The 23,129-nt window shown below is 40.8% G+C and overlaps 1 protein-coding gene across 1 annotated transcript in view; it reads right to left on the bottom strand.

The window, feature by feature from the left end:
- USH2A (usherin) overlaps positions 1-23,129 on the bottom strand; it is a 572,584-nt gene that overhangs the window by 38,002 nt on the left and 511,453 nt on the right. The window contains exons 61-63 of the mRNA XM_073338913.2: positions 7,649-7,876; positions 5,318-6,831; positions 3,073-3,394 (exon numbers count right to left, since the gene is read on the bottom strand). Coding sequence (XP_073195014.2) covers positions 3,073-3,394; positions 5,318-6,831; positions 7,649-7,876 — 2,064 coding nt within the window. The remainder of the gene's footprint in view (positions 1-3,072; positions 3,395-5,317; positions 6,832-7,648; positions 7,877-23,129) is intronic.

Raw genomic sequence — 23,129 nt, 5'->3', positions numbered from 1 at the left:
GATACCAAGTAATTAAAGGCTGGTGCACGGAAGAACACAATGCGCATTCAAGTATTTTTGGTAAAGTGTTGGAAGCATGAAGAGGCAATGCAGCATCTAGGCGGCGGGGGGGGGGCTAACGAAGGTGGAACTGTAGTCATTTGAAAAAGCAAGGGGATATCCATCTTATGAATCTGTGGTGGCAAACACAAAGGCAACGTAGCAGTAAGCTAAACTGTGGCATCAGGAAGAGAGCCTAGGACTTTCAGCTCAGAAAATAAAGGGCTCCAGCTCTTCAGCTAGAGGAGAATCGCCACTATTTTCTAGTGTAACTCCTCTCCCACCTCCCCCGCCCCCACACACTTGCCCTTGGGTTTCCCTTTTTGAGGATTTTTTAAATGCCTTAGGGCACATGCAGGGCCACGTTAAGTGATGAGATCTGGTATTCTTTAGAGCAATTTTACCATCAAGAAATTAATATAGCGTGAGGCGAACAGATTTCACATTACTGTGGGTCCATATGGGTCCCTGAGGCATTAAAGAACATCTGAAAAAGGAAAACCTGAATACAAATACACACCAATACTTGATCCACAAATGCATAGACTTCATCCCTGACACACACGCAGTTGCCAGTAAAGGTTTAACAGTTTTGGTCAAAAAAGGATTAATTGCAGGAAAATATTCCCTCAAGTATTTTAAGCGTGAAACGTTTCCAGCCTTTAAGTGGTATGTTCTGTTTTGGAAAGAACCCTTGCAGCGTCCCTAGTGCTGTTCAGTTCACTGAGGTTTAAGGAAGGAGTTATATTATTAGCAACAGTAGGAAATCCAGTAATTGGAGCCCTATCATTCGTGACTGGAAACACTCTGCTCAGAGATACCAGTCCTTTTCCTCAGAACAAAACTAATGGAAGTCATGACATTTCTCAACCTGGGGCTATCTAGGATCTCTCTCACTGATCTCAGCAACAGCAGAGGAAAAAGAAAAGATGATCTAGATCATCATATTGGTAATAAAGATCTTTCTAAACACACTGTAGTGAATCCATTTCTCTGCTATCATTCCAAACCCATTTCTGTCATTCTTGACATTCTTGTTCCTTTGTGGTTCTTTCCCTGACCATTGTGGAGCCACTGGAGCTCAATGACAAGGAGAGCCATTGTATTCCTTCCTCAAGGCATAGTCGGGCTGTCTTGACAGATTGTGTTGTTCATATTAACAATGTAGTTCCTTAGAAATAACTCTGTATGGGCCCAAACCAGCAAGAAGAACACTGCACTAGCATAGCAGTTGAACAGAGCTGCAAAAGGCTCTGATATGTGAAACAGATGCCCACTTAGATGAACAGGGTGGGGAGGAGGGAAAATCTCAACAGTTCAACAGCGTGGCCCTGTGAATACATCAGCTTTCATCTCAAATCAAAACAGTTCTTGAAGTTCAAAAAATCCATTTACTTAAGCAAAAAAGAGGGAGAGATTCATGGCGTAATGAAGATCTCAAAACTCACAATATATCATGCGGCACTTAACCAAGAGTGAGGACCCACTGGTGTCCTGTTATGCGGCAGAGGAGAGTACTGGTTCATATCTGTGAAAATGTGATCACTTTGCTATGAAACTACACATATTTACATTTACTGCTAACACATTCAGGGCTAGTTTTTGGTGAGGGTGTAAACTCACCAGATTCATATGAAAACATGAACTGAATTTCAGAAAATGATACATTGCTGGGGGCCAATGGAAGTGACATGCACAGATGTGAAATCAAATATGGCCATAGATTACTAGCAATCCTGTGTGATAAAGGAACAATATGCAGGGATATGTGATTTTGACATTAATGGAAAACAACCACAGGCTAAAGAAAGTCACCTGCCTCAGTGTCATGGGACTTTTGCAATCAAAGAGGACTACTTTAGAAGGCCCATTTCTGCAACCCTTACTCACACTCACTGAGTGGTACCTTACTCTGCAAACAGTCACATTGATTTAAATGGAACCATTTGCATAGTGAGGTAAAATAGTATTCAAACTCAGCAAAAGTAGCAGAATTGGTCCCCTAGCTGGACCTTTAACCTCAAAAGAAAAGTAACAAGTACAAAATGAATATGAACATACAAAATAAAAATAACCCACCAACAGTAAATTAACTTTTAAATGTACCGTGAGACATATATTTGTAATCCTACCACCTAAAATAAAATAGTCCACTAACAAAACCAGCCCATCCCCCTTCCATACCATAAAAGGTAATCTAATGCAACAGTAAAAATAAAAATATTTGCACATTTGAAATAAAGCTACTAACAAGACCAAGTTACCCTTTAGCAACTGGCACTTCAAAATAAGGTGGTACCTCTAAAGTGATGGACAAATGCACACAAATTGGAATTAATGATTTTGATTAAGAAATGAAAAAAGAGCATTGAATGAATTTATTCCTTATGGAATGTTACCTGCAAGGTCTGATCTATTTTAAATAAATGTGCAGTAATTGTTTAAGTACAATACTATTAAAATTAAAATTCAATTAAATTTGACAGGTTTCTGAGTAACAGCCGTGTTAGTCTATATTCGAAAAAGGAAAGGAGTACTTGTGGTACCTTAGAGACTAACCAATTTATTTGAGCATAAGCTTTCGTGAGCTACAGCTCACTTCATTGAATGCATACTGTGGAAAATACAGAAGATGTTCTTATACATACAAACCATGAAAAAATGGGTGTTTACCACTACAAAAGGTTTTCTCTCCCCCCACCCCACTCTCCTGCTGGTAATAGCTTTTACCAGTGGGGTGGGGGAGAGAAAGCCTTTTGTAGTGGTAAACACCCATTTTTTCATGGTTTGTATGTATAAGAACATCTTCTGTATTTTCCACAGTATGCATCCGATGAAGTGAGCTGTAGCTCACGAAAGCTTATGCTCAAATAAATTGGTTAGTCTCTAAGGTGCCACAAGTACTCCTTTTCTTTTTAATTAAAATTGAAACGTATTTTATAATTATAATGAACAAGCATCTCTTATTATTGAAGTGTACTGAAGTCTTAACTACATCTGTACACCTTGTAGCTAACTTACTTCATTTCATACCTGATATTCATATTCTGTATAAGGCAGCAACTTGGCATCTTTGAAGGATGTTAAAGTCCCATTATAAACAAGCACCAGGTCTAAATTTATGTGGGAATGAGTTGCTTGTCTTCGGTAAAGCTCATAATATAAAATTTTCCCATTTGGCTGCTGGGGACCAGTCCACAGAATAGACGCGAATGACTGGAATCCATCAGAGCTTGTCTGCATCTCTATGAGAGGGGAAGGCTGCTTTTCAGGGGGTGCTTCCAGAGTCTGTATGGATGCCCATTCACTATTAGCGCATCCCTGCAATGTGCATGCTTGAACTTGTACTTCATATCTGTGGAAACACAAATCAGAAACCAGTCAATAAGAGCATTACAACTGTACATATGCACTACACATAAGATCAGAATCAATTAAGGTTGTTTAGAAAGAGAGGAGTTTTCCTTTATTTGTGTCCATATTTTTGAGGAAGAAAGCAACTCACATTAACGTGGTGAAGGGATGATGTAATTTCCTCTTGTGGGTCTGATCTTGCAACCCTCATGTGGCTGTCCTCATTTGTGTGAGTAAAATAAATGGGACCGCCCAGACGAGAAAGGGCTGTTGGACAGGGTCATTATTAATGAAAATGTGATGCAGTAGTGTTTACGTTGCCATTTAAAGTGAAATGTCTGCTTTTAATTTCTCTCAGTCTGCCATTTCTTTGTATTAAACAGAAAACATGTCTTCCACAAGTGCTTGCCAGAGAAATTATATGGACATTGTGACCCACCCGTTGTCATACAGACTCAGGAGATAAAAATGTCTCCATTGACCACAGAGCACAGCAATCTTCCACTCGATCTGCCTCACTCAGACAGAATTTATATCCTGTTTCCCCTATGTCCAAGTTTGGAGAGTGAGGCCTGGTAGTGACAAGTTTCACTGAGCATGTGCTCAGAGGTCAGTCGCATTGAGGGGGACAGGTTTCCAAGGCTGACTGACAGCTATTCTGTAAATGATCAGCTGGAGAGAGTATTAAAGACACAAACAGATCACATTAAAAAAAAAGGAAGGAAGGAAAACATTAATCAAATAGAGACACACACAGATACACCATTCCAAATGGCAAGAGACCAGGTCCAAGACAAAAATAATTGATTGAGTGAGTTAAATTTTTCTGGCTGGGATTGAGGCATCTTGATGATTGATAAACCAGCATGTAACTGGGTTAATGTTGGCCAGAAAGGTCTTTGTTTGGGTGCAGAAGGCCAGGTTGGAGGTATTCGGTATTACAAAGTGGATTTATTAGCATAAAGTCATTGGCCCTTTGCTGCTGTAACATGGCCCAGCAGAGCTCCCAGGGAATGGCTCAAGCTAAAGCATGAAAACCAGACTCCAAAGCTTCCAAGAAATTATATACTGATGAGGCCCCCATTTCCTTCTTTACATATCAGAGATAATATCACAGGGAGATCAAACGGTCAACATCACTAAATTACAATAATAGCTGAATTGAAAGTACTTGAAGAGCCATATAATCTTTGCCTTTTTGGACTATTGCCTTGATTTTACAAAACATTAACTATACCATATTATTACTCTCTCTTAGGATTTAGATTATTTACAGGTACCTTGTAGAAAGAGTTGTCGACAATTTAAGGAATAAAAACAAACTGCTACACAAATAGATAAGAGGTGGTGATTAAATAATCAAGAATTTGAATAAAAGATACTTTTACAAAAACAAGCAAGTTTGTTCTCACTTAAATCTGGTACACTATTTTAAATATAGCTTGCTCTAAAATCTAAACAGCAAGTCTGTGCTTTAAACACACAAAAAACAAATTCATCCCTGGTATAACTCAACTGTCCTTAGTGCAGATACACCAGAGATGAACTGCCCCACAGATCTTTGTTTTATATTTTAATTTGGTTTATAAAACAAGGAAAAACTATTCTTGAACACAACTGCCTTCCAAAAGTGTGGGGTTTGGGCAGGGCTTTGAGCTTGAGTCTGCAAAGGAGCCCCAAGCTGTCTCTTGCATACTCTACTGAAAAGGTAGACAGTTGATTTTTATTTATCTTGTCTTAGTGCGGACTTTGTGGGAATGAGAACTTTGGGGATCTGACCATCTGTTCGACTGAAGAAAATGTGAGGTCCCCCCTCAAACCTCCTTTTTCATTCTTTAGGACAGGTTTAAATAGTAACCCAGACTCAAACTTTTTGAATGATCCTGTGATATTCATTCAACAAAACTAAGTATTCAGAACTTACCTGTGGTAGGGTTTTAGGTCTGCTGCAATGTAGGACTGTCTAACAAAAGAAATGTGAGAGGTGTCAAAGTCAACAGTTTTCTTTCCCGTTTCAGCAGGCTCGCGAATAGAGATCGTGTAATTTTTTATATCACCATTGACTTTTGTCGGAGGATCCCAGGCCACCAAAATCTCCTTTGGGGCCCATGCCTGCAGTCGAGGAGGTACCATTCCAGATGGAGCAGAAGGGTGGGTTCTAATTTTAGCTGGTGGGCTAGTGGTGCTTCCTTGACTATTATTTGCAGTTACATCGTAGCGGTATTCCATGCCTGGTGTTAGCGTGAAGTCAAGGTACCGAGTTTCCAGACCTGAATAAATAAGAGCTCCATCCCTCCTCAGCTCATAACTTCTGATTTTGCCATTAGAATTAGCTGGGGTTTTCCAGGTGATTTCTATTGACTCTGATCCTGTGACTCGCAACGTGGGGGCTTCCATATTTAGTGGTGGAGCCTCCTTCGTCAAAACAGATTGGGATACGCTAGATGTGCAGCCTCCATTAGTACAGGCAACCAGGGTGAAATCATACTGTGTGCAAGGCTGTAGGTTTGAAATCAGTCTGGATAAACCTCTCCCAACATAATACTCTTCATCACTTAATTTTAATATGTACTTCGTGATTTCTCCATTTTGAATCTGGGGCGGTGACCAAGACGCATTAATCTGAGTGGCACTGATAGCCTGCAGAGATGGAGGGTTCACTAATGCTGGAGCTGCCTCTAGAGTTTGGATTTTGGCTGGTTCACTGGTAGAGCAGCCTCCCATTGTACAAGCAACTATTGCATAACTGTACACTGAATAAGGCTGTAAGTCTTCATCCATATAGTTGAAAGTAGTAGCATCAAAGCTGAAAGGATACAAAACCTCATTTTTGTGGAGCCGATATGATTGGAGAACACCATTTGGTTCTTCGGGGGAGAGCCATGAAATGAGCACTTTATGGGGGTTAACCGATACATAGGTTAACCTAGGTGTAGCAAGACCTTTAGGAGCAGCTTGACTAGTCTTTGCTACTGACCAAGAGCTATCAGTATAGCCCACTGAATTCCATGCACGTATTTTATATTCATACCTTGTCCATGGCTGTAAACCTTTATCATTATATTTAAATGTTTTATTTTCAGTGTTATATTCTGTGAAAACAATTTTCTCTTCTGTTGTTGCTCTGTTCCCTGAAGCATTTTCTTTTGTGCATCTGTGAATAACTTCATAGTGAATTATTTTTCCATTTGCATTAATTGGTTCAGACCAGCTCAGTTCAATGTTGGTAGCATTAACTGACTGGATTACAGGTGCCAGCTGAGACGCAGGGGGTGCTTCATCTGTTTGGACTGGCTGTGGTGAAGAGCGAGTGCAACCTGCCACAGTGCAAGCCTCAAGTACTAGAGTATACAGTGTGAAAGGCTCCAGGCGTCTAAACAGGAATTGACGAGATAAACCACTATATTCCATATTATCGTCATTTAAAATATTGTATGTCTGAGAGAGAAAAAAAGAAAGAAAGGGAAATCATCAGTTGGAGAATTTGAAAATTAATTCTAGGTGAGATACTTATTTAGATACAATGTTTATCTTCATAACTTAATAAGGATTATTAACTTGTGATCCAGAAACTAATTTCCTTAACTCCTTATTAACAACATTTTAGCTTGTTAACGCTGAAAGAATATTTTAACCTACTTTTCACAATTAATGATGCTTTGTTTGCTTTTTGGATTTCACTCATCTTGGGCAGTGAAAATATACTAGTCAGTTTCACTTTTGATTATATTTACTTTCTAGTCAGTTTCATTTCAGGGCTCTCAAATACCATAAGGTAAGGGCCATTGCAGGTTAATATTTACACCCCAACAAAAACTGTTTAAAAGAAACCCCCAAACTTCATAGCAAGATTTCTATTGAACTTTGTTGTAACAAAACCTAATGTGGGTTTTCTATATAATGAAGAGCGATATTAAACTCATTAGGCCTGAAAACATAGCTTTTAAAATATTATTTCCCGTGACTTTGAAGGGCAGGATTTCTTCAGTGTTCTAGATACTCACAGTTGCAAGAAATGTAGCAATATGTAGCAATAAATATCTGAATTTGCATTTACCTAGAAAGTAAGCATTGCTCAGACAGTCTCTTCACCACACCATGCTTGCGCAGTTGTGTGTGTGTGTGGGGTCGGGTGGGATGGGTGTCTTCAAATAACTCCTTTTTAAGTCTAGTGAATTTTAGCAAAAGTTTTCAGACATGATATTTGGCATTTTCCTTTAAACTGTGATGAACGAGGTTTCAGGATAAAGATTACCTTAATTACTCCATTGGGTTTGGAAGGCTCTGACCATTTAATTAACAATGCCCTGCCATTCTCTTTTTTCTCTACAGTGAAGTTGCTCAGACCACTTGGTGAAGCTTCTAGCGTGGTCACAGAAGTCCAGGGACTCGAAACTTGGCCAGCGTTGTTTACAGCCACAACGTTAATGTGATACATAGTAAAAGGTTTCAGTCCAAACAAGTGAGCCTGATGCTTTGTTCCCTGCAGCAGGAAAACAAGACATTACCTCATTTAGTTTAAATGGCAATAATCAGAGTTTGTGGTTTACACCAGCATTGGACTGGGCAACTGGTGCTCTGACTCTAGAGATATCACAATCATTTCACAGAGTAACACATCTGGCAGCTGGGCTCACTGAATGTGCATTACTGCAGATAAGCCTTAAATAGAAACTCTTGTGGTTTGTAGGGCGCAGATCTTCTAAGTAAGCTCAATTCTGCAAGGTGCAAAGCACTCTGACCCTTATCTAGCAAAGCACTTATGCACATGCTCAACTTTAAGCATGTGAGTAGTAGTTCCATACATGCTTAAAATTAAGCATGTGCTCAAATGCTGTGCTGCATCAGGACCAGAGTGGCCATCACTTTGAAGGCTCTCTAGGATCTGTACTACGCTAGTCACAGTGGCTCTCTTTGTACAACACACACAGGGTGACCAGACAGCAAGTGTGAAAAATCAGGATGGGGGTAAGGACTGTCCATATAAAATCGGGACATCTGGTCACCCTAATAACACCCCCCCCGCCCCCAATAGTGTATTCAGGAATCATGTAATTACCATACTGACTGGTATCACATAATGTTCTGGCAAATTAAAGCAATGTAATCTGGATGTACACCAGCATCACTGAGTGCATAGTTTGGTTCCCATTTTGAAAATATAACAATCCCCAAGCTTAAATCACCATTAGAAATGGAGTAAAATGTCTCCCATAAGTCACATGGTTAAGATGTTACCCAACAACAAGTTCAAGATAAGATGTACTTGGGTCTCTGAATTTCCTTAAAATGATGGCCTGTGTAGCGTACAGAAATATAGAGAACAATTTGAAAAACCCACTTTGAAGAGAAGATGGCTGGAAATAAGCAGGAGGACTAACAAATTTTGATATAAATCTCATCGGGGACTGGGGGAGTTTCTCCATTGGCCACTAATATATTTAATTCTGCTTTTGCATTGATTACATAGATGTCAGGAAAAGGACTGATAATTTAGTTTCCTTTATGTAGCAAAAACTGCTAAAGTCAATTTCCTTGCTTCAATAAGTCATATTAAGTTGTTAAATGTTAACACTAGAAATTGTTTAATATTTAAACATTTGTTAAGCTACCAGACTGATACAAATTTTACAGAAATATTAATTTCTTTTTTAAATATTAAAAGTTAGATCATAAATATTTAAATAGTTATTTCCCCACAAGGAGTTAGTGCTTTAGATAAATACAGCACCACATCCGAATGACCATTATGAATATTAAATCTGAAGATGACACAAATACAAATGATAAACATATTTTTCTGATAAATGATTCCTCTTCCCGTTAAACAGGGCAAACACTGACAAGATTAATAATGCAAAAAAATATATAATTTCTTGTTAGGAATTCCCAGTCATCACTGCCAAAAAAGCATAAGCTCAAATGCAAATAGCAATCACCTCGAACAGATTATATATAGAAAAGTGTTGGCTGCTGTGGGACATTTAGAGATATCTTTTGTCATAAGAAACATGGAAAGCATGTGGGCTATAAAGCAAAAACATATGTATAGTGTCAATAGCAGCACCTGTTCAATTACAGTTTATTTCAGTATGGAGAATTTAGTTCAGCCCCTAGATGGCAATACTATCAAACGCTTTTTGTAACATGAGTACTTAATGATTAACAACCTGCATTCAGTCATCCAACATACTCAAGGCAGCCATTAAAAAAATAACAAAACTGATTTCATTATAGATTCTTTTAATAAACATTTATGGCTTAGATCCTTGAAAGTGGAAGCATTCAAACTGCCACAGCCAAACCCCTATACAGCTGAATGCAAAATTATGAACTGTAGGTTAAAGTACAGAGCTCAAATTGAAGTTCATGCTTGGCATAAAAATCTGGCATCAGAAATTATGTTGGCACAAAACATGATTAAAATTAGCTTTACAATTGGCTGTGGTCTGTATTAATAGTTTTTATGAGGACAAGTTATCTAATAGCCTTTAAAACAGAACTTTTAAAAGCCTAAAATTTACATCCAATGGTTCGGGGGGCGGGGAGAGGAGGGACCACATGACATTAAATTATCGCTTCTGAGTTGTTACACAAAGGCTTGTGGAAGGTTCAAACACAGGAATATAAGCATCAGACAAAAATCAATGGCTCTGCTTCTTGTCAACCATACAATCAGGGGACGGTTCTAGTGGCAACAATGCTACAAAATAGAGAATTTTCTTAAATAAAAAGAAAAATTGCATTGCTCCACTAATCCTCTATAGCTTTCCCACTAACTCCTAATGTTTAATTATTTATAGTCCTCCCCAGTGTTTGAACTAAAACAGAGATGGAGGGATTTCCCTGCCTGTGGTTCATCCTGTCCTCTGGAGACTGCAAAACCATTCTTGCCAGGGATGGCTTGATCCCTGGCTCCTACAGACACTTCTTGAAGAGCAAAATGTTTACAGGTATTATTTTTTTTAAAACATGCTAGGGAGAAGTTCTCCTGGAATAGGCTGCTAAGGCTTTATCCCGCACATCCCCCCAATGACTCAGATCAAAAGTTGATCTTTATAACACTGGAAAGAGGGTGGAATAATGTTTTAATGATAATGTCTTTAATTTAATAGTATTTAACATTCTTTCACGTGATTTTTAGTTCACAAATATTATGGTATTCTATAGTAACGGCCAATCACACTACATCTCACAAAGTGTATCACAGCAATCTTTGGGGATATTTAAGTACAGAATGGGGTATTTCTTAAAACCAGGAACAGCATTCTCATCACTCCTTCCAACTCTGGGTCTAGCTCATGCAGCCCCTATGGTCTTGACTTTGCAATCTGATTCACACAGGCGGACCCCCTCTGCCCACTGAGAACTTCAGTGGAACTCTTTATCATCGTAAGAGTTCACCCCTGCAGATCAGAAGTCAACACCTGTGGATCAGATTGCAGGATCAAGGCCATTGCATGGAACACCCTCCCAATCCTTGTTTGCAAAGCCACCCACTCTCCACATTCAAATATCCACTGCTTCCATATTGCCTACAAGGAGTGAATTCATTCACCATTAAAAACTAACAAACATCAAGATGTTTGCAAACCATAACTGAGTAACCATGAGATCTGATGGCTGTAACCACTGTCCTTCCCATCCTTGCTGTTTATGGCTTATTATTCTCAGTCACTAGGTCATTACGTTAGGCTTAATCCTGCAAACACGTAGGTGTTTAATTAACTGTATTCACATCAGCAGTGCTCCTGTTAGATTTACTGGGGGCTACTCATGCGAGTAAAGTTACTTGACTGCCAGCTGTAAGCCCCGAGAGCCCCCAGAATTTCCAGGCTCCTGGAGCCTTGACTCTGAGCGCATGCCTGTACTGCAGCTGGGAGGTGAGAGTCCCAGCGCAGGCAGAGAGACTTGCACCAGCTTGGTTCAAGTTAGCGCACTAAAAATAGCAACGTGGATGTTGCAGCACTGGCGGTGGCTTGGGCTAGCCGTGCAAGCTTGGGCCAGGGGATTTGGCAGGCTTGGACTTGGGCAGCGATATCAACAATGCCCTTTTTAGCATGCTAGCTCAAGCTGAGCTACTGTGAGTCTGTCTACCCACAATGGGAATCACATTTCTCAGCTGCAGTACAGACATATCCTCAGAGCCCTGGCTGGAGCTGGGCCTCCCAGGACTTCCCGGAGTCTGGCTCCAGGACAGTGAGCCTGAAAACCCTGCCATGCTGACTGCCCTGGAGCTACAGACCCTCAAAGCCTGTGGTCCCCAGTCCCTGGGCAGAGCGCATGGCAGAGAGCTGCCAGGGAACCAGGCAGGTTTCAGAAGTGGTTTGGAGAAAGTTAATCATACCTGACTCACTTTTGTGAAAAAACTTAGGTTTGGTGTGCTGGCATTTTCCAACTGAACTGTTTTGTCAGAAAATTTCTGACCAACTCTTGCTGAAAGATGCAGCTAGCCACAGTCTGTTCTGCCCCCGGCAGTCCAGAACCACACCTTCAAAAATGGAGGATGACCTCCGGTCTCTGTAGCCACATCCTTGCACAACTTTGAAGTCTACTCCACATAGGGACCACATCCTTCTGTGTGTTCTGTAAAGCAGTGGTTCTCAACCTTTACAGACCCTCTTCAGGAGGCTAATTTCTCTTGCATACCCGCAAGTTTCACCTCACTTAAAAACTACTTACTTCCAAAATAAGACATAAAAATACAAAAGTGTCACAGCACGCTGTTACTGACAAATTGCTGACTTTCTCATTTTTACCATGTAATTATAAAAGAAATCAATTGGAATATAAATTCTGTACTTACATTTCAGTGTATCATATTTAAAGCAGTATAAATAAGTCATTGTCTATATGAAATTTTAGTTTGTACTGACTTCACTAGTGCTTTTTACGTAGTCCATTGTAAAATTACGCAAATATCTAGATGAGCTGATGTACCCCCTGGAAGACCTCTGCATACTCTCAGGGGTGTGGGTATCCCTGATTGAGAACCACTGCTGTAAAGTATCTAGCACATTTTGAGTTGCAGTATAAACAGATAACAATAAATACTTTGTCCAGCTAATTTCACTGCTCTGACTGTAAACTATGATCAAAGAAAAGTTATTTAAAATAACATACTTGTTTTAACATACTTTCAAAATATAAAATGAGGGAATATGAAGCATGAATAATTTATGCATTTAGACTCACTTCAGATTGCCTCTTTTGTTTGTTTATTTTTTAATTCATGAGCACTGAAGTCACTTAAAGTCCAGAAACAAATTAGCATAGTCTTTCAGGCAGCTGAAAGGCAGTGGCATCCAGAATGCAATGTGCATGTCTTCTTGACTAACCTCTCCTGAGTAGCCTGCTCCTACAGGGTGGTCAAGACTGCTCAGAGTCTTAAGAATTCTGACAGTTTTACCCGGTCTACTGTGATTGCTTTTGACTACTTGAAGTGCCCCAAAGGTGATAACAGGGTCAAGAGGTTTTTGTAGGTTGAAAATGATCAAAAATTAGCATTGATCTGTAGCTGTCAATAATACTCTGTGCGGGTAGACTCCCTGCACAAATGTTTAAACTGCATAAAGCCACACAACCTACTCATCTTTGAATCTATTGATCTGATGCACTCTATTTTAAGATAACTCACCTTACCCTTATGCCTTAGATTCAGGGTATGATTTTGAAAAATAATTGCCATATTAGGAGAGCTACTGTACCATTTGAGAGCTGATGAACAGGTAATATGGACATTTATCACTTCTTTGGGGGTAATCATCAAAATGCAGACAGTCATTAATCAGCTACGGTAATTGTCCAGATTATTTCTATTTTCAGTATACTGTAAGGAAAATTATTTCTCACCTTTTTTCTATTTTCACTTTACATCCCCCAACGTCCCTCAGGTTTCTTCAACACAATGTCAAGGAGCCATATCATTCCTCCTACAAGTACAATACCCTACGCTCCTTGGTGGCAACAGACACCCCACGCCCCCCCACCTATAATGAACTCCAGTGGGTTAGGGATCCATGCATTGTTTTTTAACATTCCACCAGATATCAGCGAGGAATCCTATACAAAGATAATTCAGCACCTTTTCCACAGAGCCATCCATCCTATGGAATCTCCCTTGACAAGGTTCTAGGGGTATGAATCATTTGGGAGGGCTCCATTTGAGCAGCACTGCCGGGCAGCTGGAAAGGAGAATGAGGTTCCCTGGAGTTGGTGCAAGGCACAGGGCCTCTGAGGGGATCACCAGGTACTGGGGACCGTAGACCCTTATCATTTTGTGTAAGGTAAGCTTTGCCCCACCAGTGGGGGGAATACTGCACAAAGGGAACCTATCAGTTTTCCTCTTTACCAGTCTCCCTTGACAGGTACATAGAAGGGGCAATGTGGCCGTTGCTACCGTCTTTGCTCAGAAAGTCTTAGGGCCAAATTCAGACGTGATGTATAAAGTCGTGTACATTTCTCCATCATAATTTGGTATAATTTTGTACAGTGGGAGACAAGGGTAGGGGCTATGAATAAACTATAGGTTTAAAACAAAGAAAAGGAAGTATTTCTTCACACAACACACAGTCAACCTGTGGAACTCTTTGCCAGATGTTGTGAAGGCCAAGACTATAACTGCATTCAAAAAAGAACTGGATAAGTTCATGGAGGATAGGTCCATCAATGGCTATTAACCATTTTAGGCAGCGATGTAAAACCATGCTCTGAAGTGTCCCTAGCTTCTGTTTGCCAGAAGGTGGGAATGGGTGACAGGGGATGGATCACTTAATGATTGCTTGTTCTGTTCATTCCCTCTGAAGCACCTGGCCACCAGAAGAAAGGATACTGGGCTATGGACCATTGGTCTGACCCAGTATGGCTATTCTTATGTTCTTAAATGCATCCAACAGGAGGGTATGAAACAAAGCTGTTTTATCTTACACTTTCTTATACCCTCCTAATAGTTGCTTTTCCTGCTCTAACTCCACCCTTCCACCATGCTGGTGCATAAGCTACAATAATTTACGCGAATTTGGTCCTGAGTATTAAACAATGCCATCTTTGACTGCTCATTTTTAGACCAAGAACAACATTTTCCAACTTGGGAGCCTAAAGTCATTTTCAGAGGTGCTGGGCACCCAGTGAAGTCAATGGGAGTTGAAGGTGTTTGGTACTTTTGCAAATCATGCCCTTTATAGCTGGGTACCTTCATAAGGATTTAGGAGCATACCTTCAAGCACTCAGATTTGGAAATTTTGGCCTAAATTAGCATAAAAGGTGCAGAGTGGCATTTTCTAAAGCACTAATAATGGGATTTTCAAAGGCATCTAGGTGCCTAACAACCAGTCCTTTATAAGTAACATAGAAGGACAATTCTCATTGATTTGTGATGAAACTTGTGCTCTTATATCACTTAGTGCTTTAGAAAAGCCCACCTGCAGGGTACATTACACTGGCATTCTAACCGTGTCACCTCCCCCCCAACTCTGTTACTAACTTCTTCTCCAATTCCCCTCTTCAAGGCTCCACATGACTCCACTTTGTCCCCAACTCCTGCCTATATCTCCTCTTAATCCTCAGCCAGGTCCACACTCTCAGTCCTCTCTCTAGTTATAGCATCCATGTCTCCTTATCATGCAGTGAGGTGCATATCACATACCACCCCCTTCACTTGGACGTCACTTGTAGCATACTTTTACTTGTATGCTCCATGTGCCCTCCCCTCTTCTCCTTCAAGTTCCTCCTTAAAATCCACTCCTTTCCTGAAGCCCACCAGTGCTGATCCACCCACATATTCTTGCCCTTGAATTCTTATCGATTAACTCATGTTCAGAACCCCACATATTTTGCAGTTCTGCTCCTCTCACAAATACGGTCTGGAATATAAATTTTCATTTTTAAACCATTAGGGTTCTAGTCCTTATGGTTGTAAAGAAAGCCTTTTACAAGTTAACCAAATGGAAATCAATGCAATATTAATCTAGCTGAATCTGTAGAGAGCATGAAACAATAGTTCTGAAAGGTGTGAGCATCTCACTGGGTTAATGCTAAAACCCCCTAAAAATGACAATTTTAATGTAATAATTTAAACTTCAACTCACTTTAGCTGAAATAGCTAGTTAATAATATTTCTAGCCCACAATCTCAAACTACCTCCCACATCTTTTTAGGTACCAAACGTCCCAACTGCTCCTTATCCAGCTACTAACACTTTAAACTTTCCCCCAACAACCTCTACAATGGAATATGGGCTGTCAATAAAAAAAATCAATGCTTTAAGTATAAATTTAAAATTTGGGGACTGAATAAAATAAACAAAATTCATTTTTTAAATCAATGAACACGGGGGCCAACATATTGACTGTAGTATTCATTTCCATATTTTATTCAATAAGATTTCCATGTTTAAATTTAAATGTAGCTGTCAGTCACCAGATTTCTGCACTGGATTGTCACAGGTTTCAGGGGAACTTGCTGCAGAATTTGAGTCCAATTTGCCATTGCCTTGATAGCACCACCTCTAGTTTAGATTGCCCAATGCTTCCTCTTACAACATCCTGTTTTTAGTTGCTTGTAACTTTGACAAACATTAACCATTTAGGCTGAAATTTTCCATGCTGAGTGTCTGCCTCAGGCTGAATGGTTTTGGAAAGTTTCAGGCACAATGGTTCAGCTATTTCTGAAAATGAGGTAAAGAAACAATAAGTTGTTTTGCAAGGTTAGAAAAATCCTGCCTACCTTTTATTTAAGAATATCTAGTGTTCCCAGGCTTTTGGAGTATGGAATTGAAAGTTTGCCGGGAGTGGCCTTTTGCTGTCCCAATAAAAATCCACCCAATTTTGGCCAAGTTATAAGGCTTTGAAAAAAATCTCAGTTTGTACATGCTCATGCTCCAAAGATTTCATCCTCCGTTAGCAAGGCTTGAGCCTCCCACAGCTCCTAGTGCTGACTAGACTGCATATGCACATGCTCCACATAGCAGCTGAGCATGTTTCATTCCCTCACAATTCTTACACGTAGCTGGACTGTGCATGCCCCATCACAACAGAGCATGCCCCATCCCCCCAGAGTTCCTACATACAAACCAGGGGAATAAAAGGAGTAATTTGGGTCAAGGACCTTGATGAGACTGGGCCTGGAAGTGGGGAAAGAAACCATGGCTGGCAGCATAAGAAGACTCGAGGAGAGCCTGGGACTGGCTGGGTACAGAGACTTGGGCTGGGAGCCAGGGGAATAAACTGGCACTGGCTGGAGGATGGCAGGAAGGAATATTATGACTGGCAGGGCAAGGAGATTGGAACTGAGAGCCAGAAGGCAGGAGGGAATTTAGGCAAATAATTAGGGTGGGGTGAGGGAACAAGGGTGTGTGTGACTGAGAACTAATTGACTGGTGAACACTGAGATCAGACAAGTTGCTGGAGGTTGGAGGAAGACTGGGACTGGCTGCAAAAGGAGACTGGGGTTGGGAACCAGTGGTGGGAGGAATTGAGGGTGAGGGGAAGATCTAATGAGATGCCAGCCTGCGGGGAAAGAACTGGGAGTGGCTGGGCAAATCAAGTGAGACAAGGATACAGGGATGAGAGAGACTGCGACAAAGAATTAGCCCTCGGGTGAGGAAGACTGAGATTGGATGAGGAGCTTGTGGAGGGAGACTGGTACTGACAGCCAGTGTTTATGACGGGAGGAGGAGATGGAGAGAATGGGGCAACTGCAAGCTGGGGCAGTGGGGAGAGACGGATTGGACAGGGAGCCAAGAGGTGGAACTGAGACTGGCAGGGCAAGGAGATTGGAGACAGGGATTAGAGGCAGGAAAGGGACTGGGAGAGGAAGAGAGTGGGACTCAGATGGGGAATTAAGCAGGGAAACTGGCTGGGTAAGGAGACTGGGACTAGGATGAGATGTCTCAGGAGTGGAGTGGATGGGAAAGAAAATGGGTCTGGGATGAGTAGCCAGGGGTGAGGAAGATACAGGACTGGGACAGAGACAGGCTGGAGGACATGAGACGGAAGGGTTGTGACCACTAGAACACACTCCTTGAAGAGTCCTGAGTCTCATTTTTCCTTGGTGGTCAGCAAATATCTGTGAAACCCACCAGTAAAGTGTGTGTCTCCCTTCCCCCCTTTAGTGCCAGGCAACCTACTACTGCTATCAGTTACTCTGTTGACTCAATGGCTTTGAGCCACAAGGTTCCAGATCTGCTGCTGAACTGTGCTGGAATTTGTTTTTCAATTTGCTTTTTTAAAAACCTAGGAAATTACACACCAAAAATATGTTAAAAATACCGCATAAGCAAAGCCAGCCCTCAAAAGTTGGGAAATACCTGTACAACCTTAACTCAACCTTCTTGTGTGTATGCGCTATTGTATAGTCTTTAATGGCATTTTCACATACTTTTTTTTTGCCCCAGGACTCCTGGCGCATTCAGTGTACAGGGCGGACCTACACGGGGGGATGAATCAGGGTTGTGTAGTGAAGGAAACTGTTGTCTTTAGGACCCTGCCTCATTTGTTGCCGATGAAGAAGATGTGTAGTGAATGATGCAGGAGACTGCAGGAAGAGAAAGCACTGTCTCTTGGTGAAGACAGTTGACTGCTGCCCTGGAGAACTGGATTCTATCCATGCCTCTACCATAGAGTTCCTGGTTTATGCTAGCATATCACTTAAAGCAAACTTTTCACAGGTAGTCAGTATTTGTGCATTCCTCATTTCTGGGTGCTCAACTTGAGATGCTTGGGTCTAATTGCATAAGCACTCACAGCTGCAACTGAAGTCAATTGGAGCTGTGCTTTGAATGTAGAAAGTGCTATATAATGCTAAGTACTCTGAAAAAAAAATTGGGTCCTGGGCATCTCAGGTTCTTCTTTCTTCATCTTTCCACACCCACAGGTGCACAGGGCATCTACTACTTCCCTCCATTTATTTCAGTCTTGTGTTGGTCTGTTCAGGCTTCTGAGTGGCATGTTGATGGATTTGGCTTCTTTCTCTTCTGTTCAGCATAACGTTTCTCTAGGTCACCCTCTTTTTCTCTTCTTAGGCGGTATCCATTTTCTCACTTGACGTTAAAGTTGCGTGGGTGACATCCTTAAAGTATGTCCTAAAGACATCCATCATCATCCTCTTACCATGCTTTAGGTTGGTTTGCTCTACTTAGAATTTCTGATGTTGCAAGATACTCTTCCCAGTGGACTCTGAAGATCTTCCCCACATATTTACTTTGGAATGAGTTGATTTACTTATCAATGTCTATTGTAGATTTATGAGCTTATGCTCCATAAATGAGGACAGACGTAATGCTGGAATCATTGTGAATCATACCGCTTTTCTAAATCTTTTCAAGTTTATGAAAGTTGTTTGCTGCTTTTGATATTTATTGCTTGACACCTAGCATGGTGTCACCATCACTGCACACCTCCCTCCCTAGATAAGTAAATTGACTTACTTTGTCTACTGTTTCTTCATCTACTCCGATGGCTGCTTTTGGGACATTTACAGCCATATATTTTGTCTTTTCCTTTTTGATAAATAAACCAACTTGTTTTGCTGTGTCAGAATTGCCAGAGAAGGGTGACCTTACCAACTGCAGTAACTGGAGAGGAGTCACGTTATCTCAGCGCCTTGGAAAACCATAGAATCATAGAATATCAGGGTTGGAAGGGACCTCAGGAGGTCATCTAGTCCAACCCCCTGTTGAAAAGCAGGACCAATCCCCAATTAAATCATCCCAGCCAGGGCTTTGTCAAGGCTGACCTTAAAAACTTCTAAGGAAGGAGATTCCACCACCTCCCTAGGCAACGCATTCCAGTGTTTCACCACCCTCCTAGTGAAAAAGTTTTTCCTAATATCCAACCTAAACCTCCCCCACTGCAACTTGAGACCATTACTCCTTGTCCTGTCCTCTTCTACCACTGAGAATAGTCTAGAACCATCCTCTCTGGAACCACCTCTCAGATAGCTGAAAGCAGCTATCAAATCCCCCCTCATTCTTCTCTTCTGCAGACTAAACAATCCCAGTTCCCTCAGCCTCTCCTCATAAGTCATGTGTTCCAGACCCCTAATCATTTTTGTTGCCCTTCGCTGGACTCTTTCCAATTTATCCACATCCTTCTTGTAGTGTGGGGCCCAAAACTGGACACAGTACTCCAGATGAGGCCTCACCAATGTTGAACAAAGGGGGACGATCACGTCCCTCGATCTGCTCGCTATGCCCCTACTTATACATCCCAAAATGCCATTGGCCTTCTTGGCAACAAGGGCACACTGCTGACTCATATTCAGCTTCTTGTCCACTGTCACCCCTAGGTCCTTTTCCGCAGAACTGCTGCCTAGCCATTTGGTCCCTAGTCTGTAGCTGTGCATTGGGTTCTTCCGTCCATGTGCCACATTATTCTGGAACATATCAGGACACAAATAGCTCTCCAAATTAGAGAGGAATAAGCGGGGTTTAGATCACTGAGATCATGTACTGACCATATTGTTGTTCCCAGATATATTATAGAACAAAAAGTGTGGAGCGGTAAACACCTCTTGTGAAAAATTCTATAGATTTCCAGAAGGCTTTTGACAGGGTGCACAGAGACAGTCTTTGGAAAATTATGACATATTATGGAATATCAGAAAAAATAATTAGGATCTATATGGTAACAAATGTGCAGTCAGAGATCCGGACAACATCAGACAATGGTTTGCAGTGGAGTAAGGCAAGAGTGTATTTTGTCCCCACTGATGTTCACCGTAGTCGCCGTTTATGTCATGAGGGAAATAACTGAAGAAGGCAACTGAGGAATTTTATGGATGAATGATAAAGCACTCTTGGATTGCCTCATCTTTGCTGATGACATTGTCCTGTTTAGTTCAACACATCACGTAATGGAAGAAAAGGCACCTCAAATTGGGCAGTCAAAATTAGTGGAAACTTTTGACCTTCATCCCCCTGTGCTTAATAATTTTATATTCAGAGTTTGAATAGAGTGCTGTAAATAAGGGCTAGGGTCACACAATGAACACTGAGGATAAAGTAAAACACTGAGTAGCTGCTCATGAAGTGAGCACTGTCCATCCTGGTCATTAAATGAGACAGGAAAAAAATCATGTAATTAAAGAATGTATCATAATGCGTACACACAAGGGGGACAAATTATTTTTTATGCCATACAGGGAACCCTTAATTCTGGCATTTCATAACTTTTGAGTACTTGAATTTGCAACCTTAACATAGTTTTTGTATGTGTGATAGTATATTTCAATTGTTAGCTCCTTGAGGAAGGGATCCGAGGTCCAAACCTGCTCCCATTTATGTTAATGGAAGTTTTGCCATTGACTTCAATGAAAAATGGCTCCTTGTCCTATGAAGGCTCCACCTTTTAATCCTTGCTGATGAGCTTGGTCCTGCAACATGCTAAGAGTCTTCTGGTGGACACTGAATGTCCTCATCTCTTATGACTCAGGGAGCTGTCTTATGGAAATCCATGGACTACTTAGGTGAGTAAGGTATGCAGAATCAAGCCTTCAGTAAAGTGCTATCTACATTTGCAGTGCTCAGAAAACAATTAACATAATAAATAATATTATATTACAATAATGAGTATTTCTCTTTCTGACCAGATCATGTGAAGAACAGTAGCTTATATGCAATGGAGTCATGTATCACCATTGCCTATAACAGTAATTACTTAATGGCACATTAAACAGCATTCTTTCTTGGCACACCATGATAGCTAAGGATTTGCTGTAGTCTCAAAAACAGTCTGAATTCCCTGCCTTCACTTGAAAGCAAGGTACCATAAAGAAGGTGGTTGATACATTACACAGTAAAATGAAAGCAAGTGCATTTAGCACACTGTGTTCAGTCACTGTTGTTGGCTTTTGGGTAGCAGCAGACTTTTAAATGATCAACACCATTGCTTTTTCGCTGGCAAAACATTATAGAAACTTCTTTTGTAAAGTCAGCACTTCAGTAGTTCACTCTACTCCTATGGCAGCAAGACCCTGTTGTTTTTTCAAATCCACAAAGAAAAGCATTCCTTTTTAATTTCCTTAATTCTACTGAATACTTGTTCCTTCAAAGAAATATTTCTTTGCACCGGTACCTGTCTAATGTTGCACTGAGAAATGCTGAAGTCCAACAAGAGATTTCCCTGCATTACTAACTTAAAAAAAATAAGGCAACAACTAACAATAACCTGACCTTCTGTTATAGATCCCCTCTTCCAGACAATGTCAAAATGCTTTGCTAATATTAATATTTACCCCTTGCAACACTCCTAAAATGTACTATAAAGTAAGTCTGAGTCTTTTCCTCTCCTCCCAACTTACATTTCTCCTATTTTCCCCTCCCAATATTGATAGTTATTATTCTCTTCTATGAGAAAACCAATTGAAAAGGGATGAAAAATATCTTTAAATAGTCTGGGTAACTGACTGTCCTTTTCTTTTCAGACTTTGCTTTCTATAAGCCAGAATCTGCTACCCTTACTCATGCTGAATAGAACTCTACTTTCTGAGTAGTCACATGGAGAGCAACGGTGGGAGTAAGTTACTATTCAACATAAGGGAGGCAGAATCTGGTCTGAAATATTTAATATGGATTTTGAGACAAAATAAACAAATACAGTAGATAATATTTAAACTTCAACTGCAAAAGAGTAAACTTCAGTCTTGGAAAAATAGGCAAAAGTAAAAATTCTGCTTTTATTAGAGCAAAACATGCTTGGGAGAGGAAAAGCAGAGCAGTTACAGCCAACCAGGGCCATCCTGATTGTGCCACACATTGTAATATCAAACATTATTATACATAGCGCAACAGGGTGGTAGGATTTTTGCATTGACCTAACCTTATAAGCAGTGGTTGGAACCTGCACAAACCAACTGATTCCTTGCAGCTTCTTAGACCCACCCTAAGCATACAGGACATGGAAATGGTTCTTTGGACAGAGGAATTAGGGCATAGGATGGAGATGTCTCTGCAGAGAAACCCTAGGAGCAGACAAACCTGGGCAGAAAGATCAGGCTGAGCTTTATATTTTCTGTTATCTGAGTTACTCAAAGCTGAACCTCAGCAAGGGGGCAAGTTTAGAATAAATATAGTGTGTAAAGATTCTGTTTAACGCCGGGTGGGAATTCCACTTGCTGGTACCCACTTTGGGCCCAATCCTGCAAATACTGTCAGGTATAGTCCCAATTTATTCATACTGTGCCACCAATATTTGAGGCACTTTAAAGAAAAATAAGAATCATGATTGCTGCAGCAAAGAGTTTAGCCTTTAAGGGCTCAATCCTGCAAACAGAAATGGGTTTTGTGCTTAACCCTGTGAGCACACCATTTGAGCATTTAAGGGTTAATGATATACTTGTCCTGGTACAGTGAAGCATAATTTCCATTAGAAATATTGGCTGATGGCCAGGATCAGGCTAGACTTTTTTTGGTCAGAACATAAGACTTGCTGTGCAAAATATCTGTGATGATCTGACTAGCCCAGTATCCTGTCTCCTAGAGCAGCCAGTACTAGAGAAAAGGAGGACTTGTGGCACCTTAGAGACTAACACATTTATTTAAGCTTTCGTGAGCTACAGCTCACTTCATCGGATGTATTCAGTGGAAAATACAGTGGGGAGATTTATATACACAGAGAACATGAAAAAATGGGTGTTATCATACACACTGTAAGGAGAGTGATCACTTAAGATGATCTATTACCAGCAGGAGAGCGGGGGGGGGGGGGGAAGAAAACCTTTTGTAGTGATAATCAAGGTGG

The sequence above is a fragment of the Lepidochelys kempii genome, chromosome 3 (assembly GCF_965140285.1).
Source record: "Lepidochelys kempii isolate rLepKem1 chromosome 3, rLepKem1.hap1, whole genome shotgun sequence".
In the NCBI taxonomy this organism is placed as follows: Eukaryota; Metazoa; Chordata; order Testudines; family Cheloniidae; genus Lepidochelys; species Lepidochelys kempii.
This window is presented reverse-complemented; position numbering and strand designations above follow the sequence as displayed.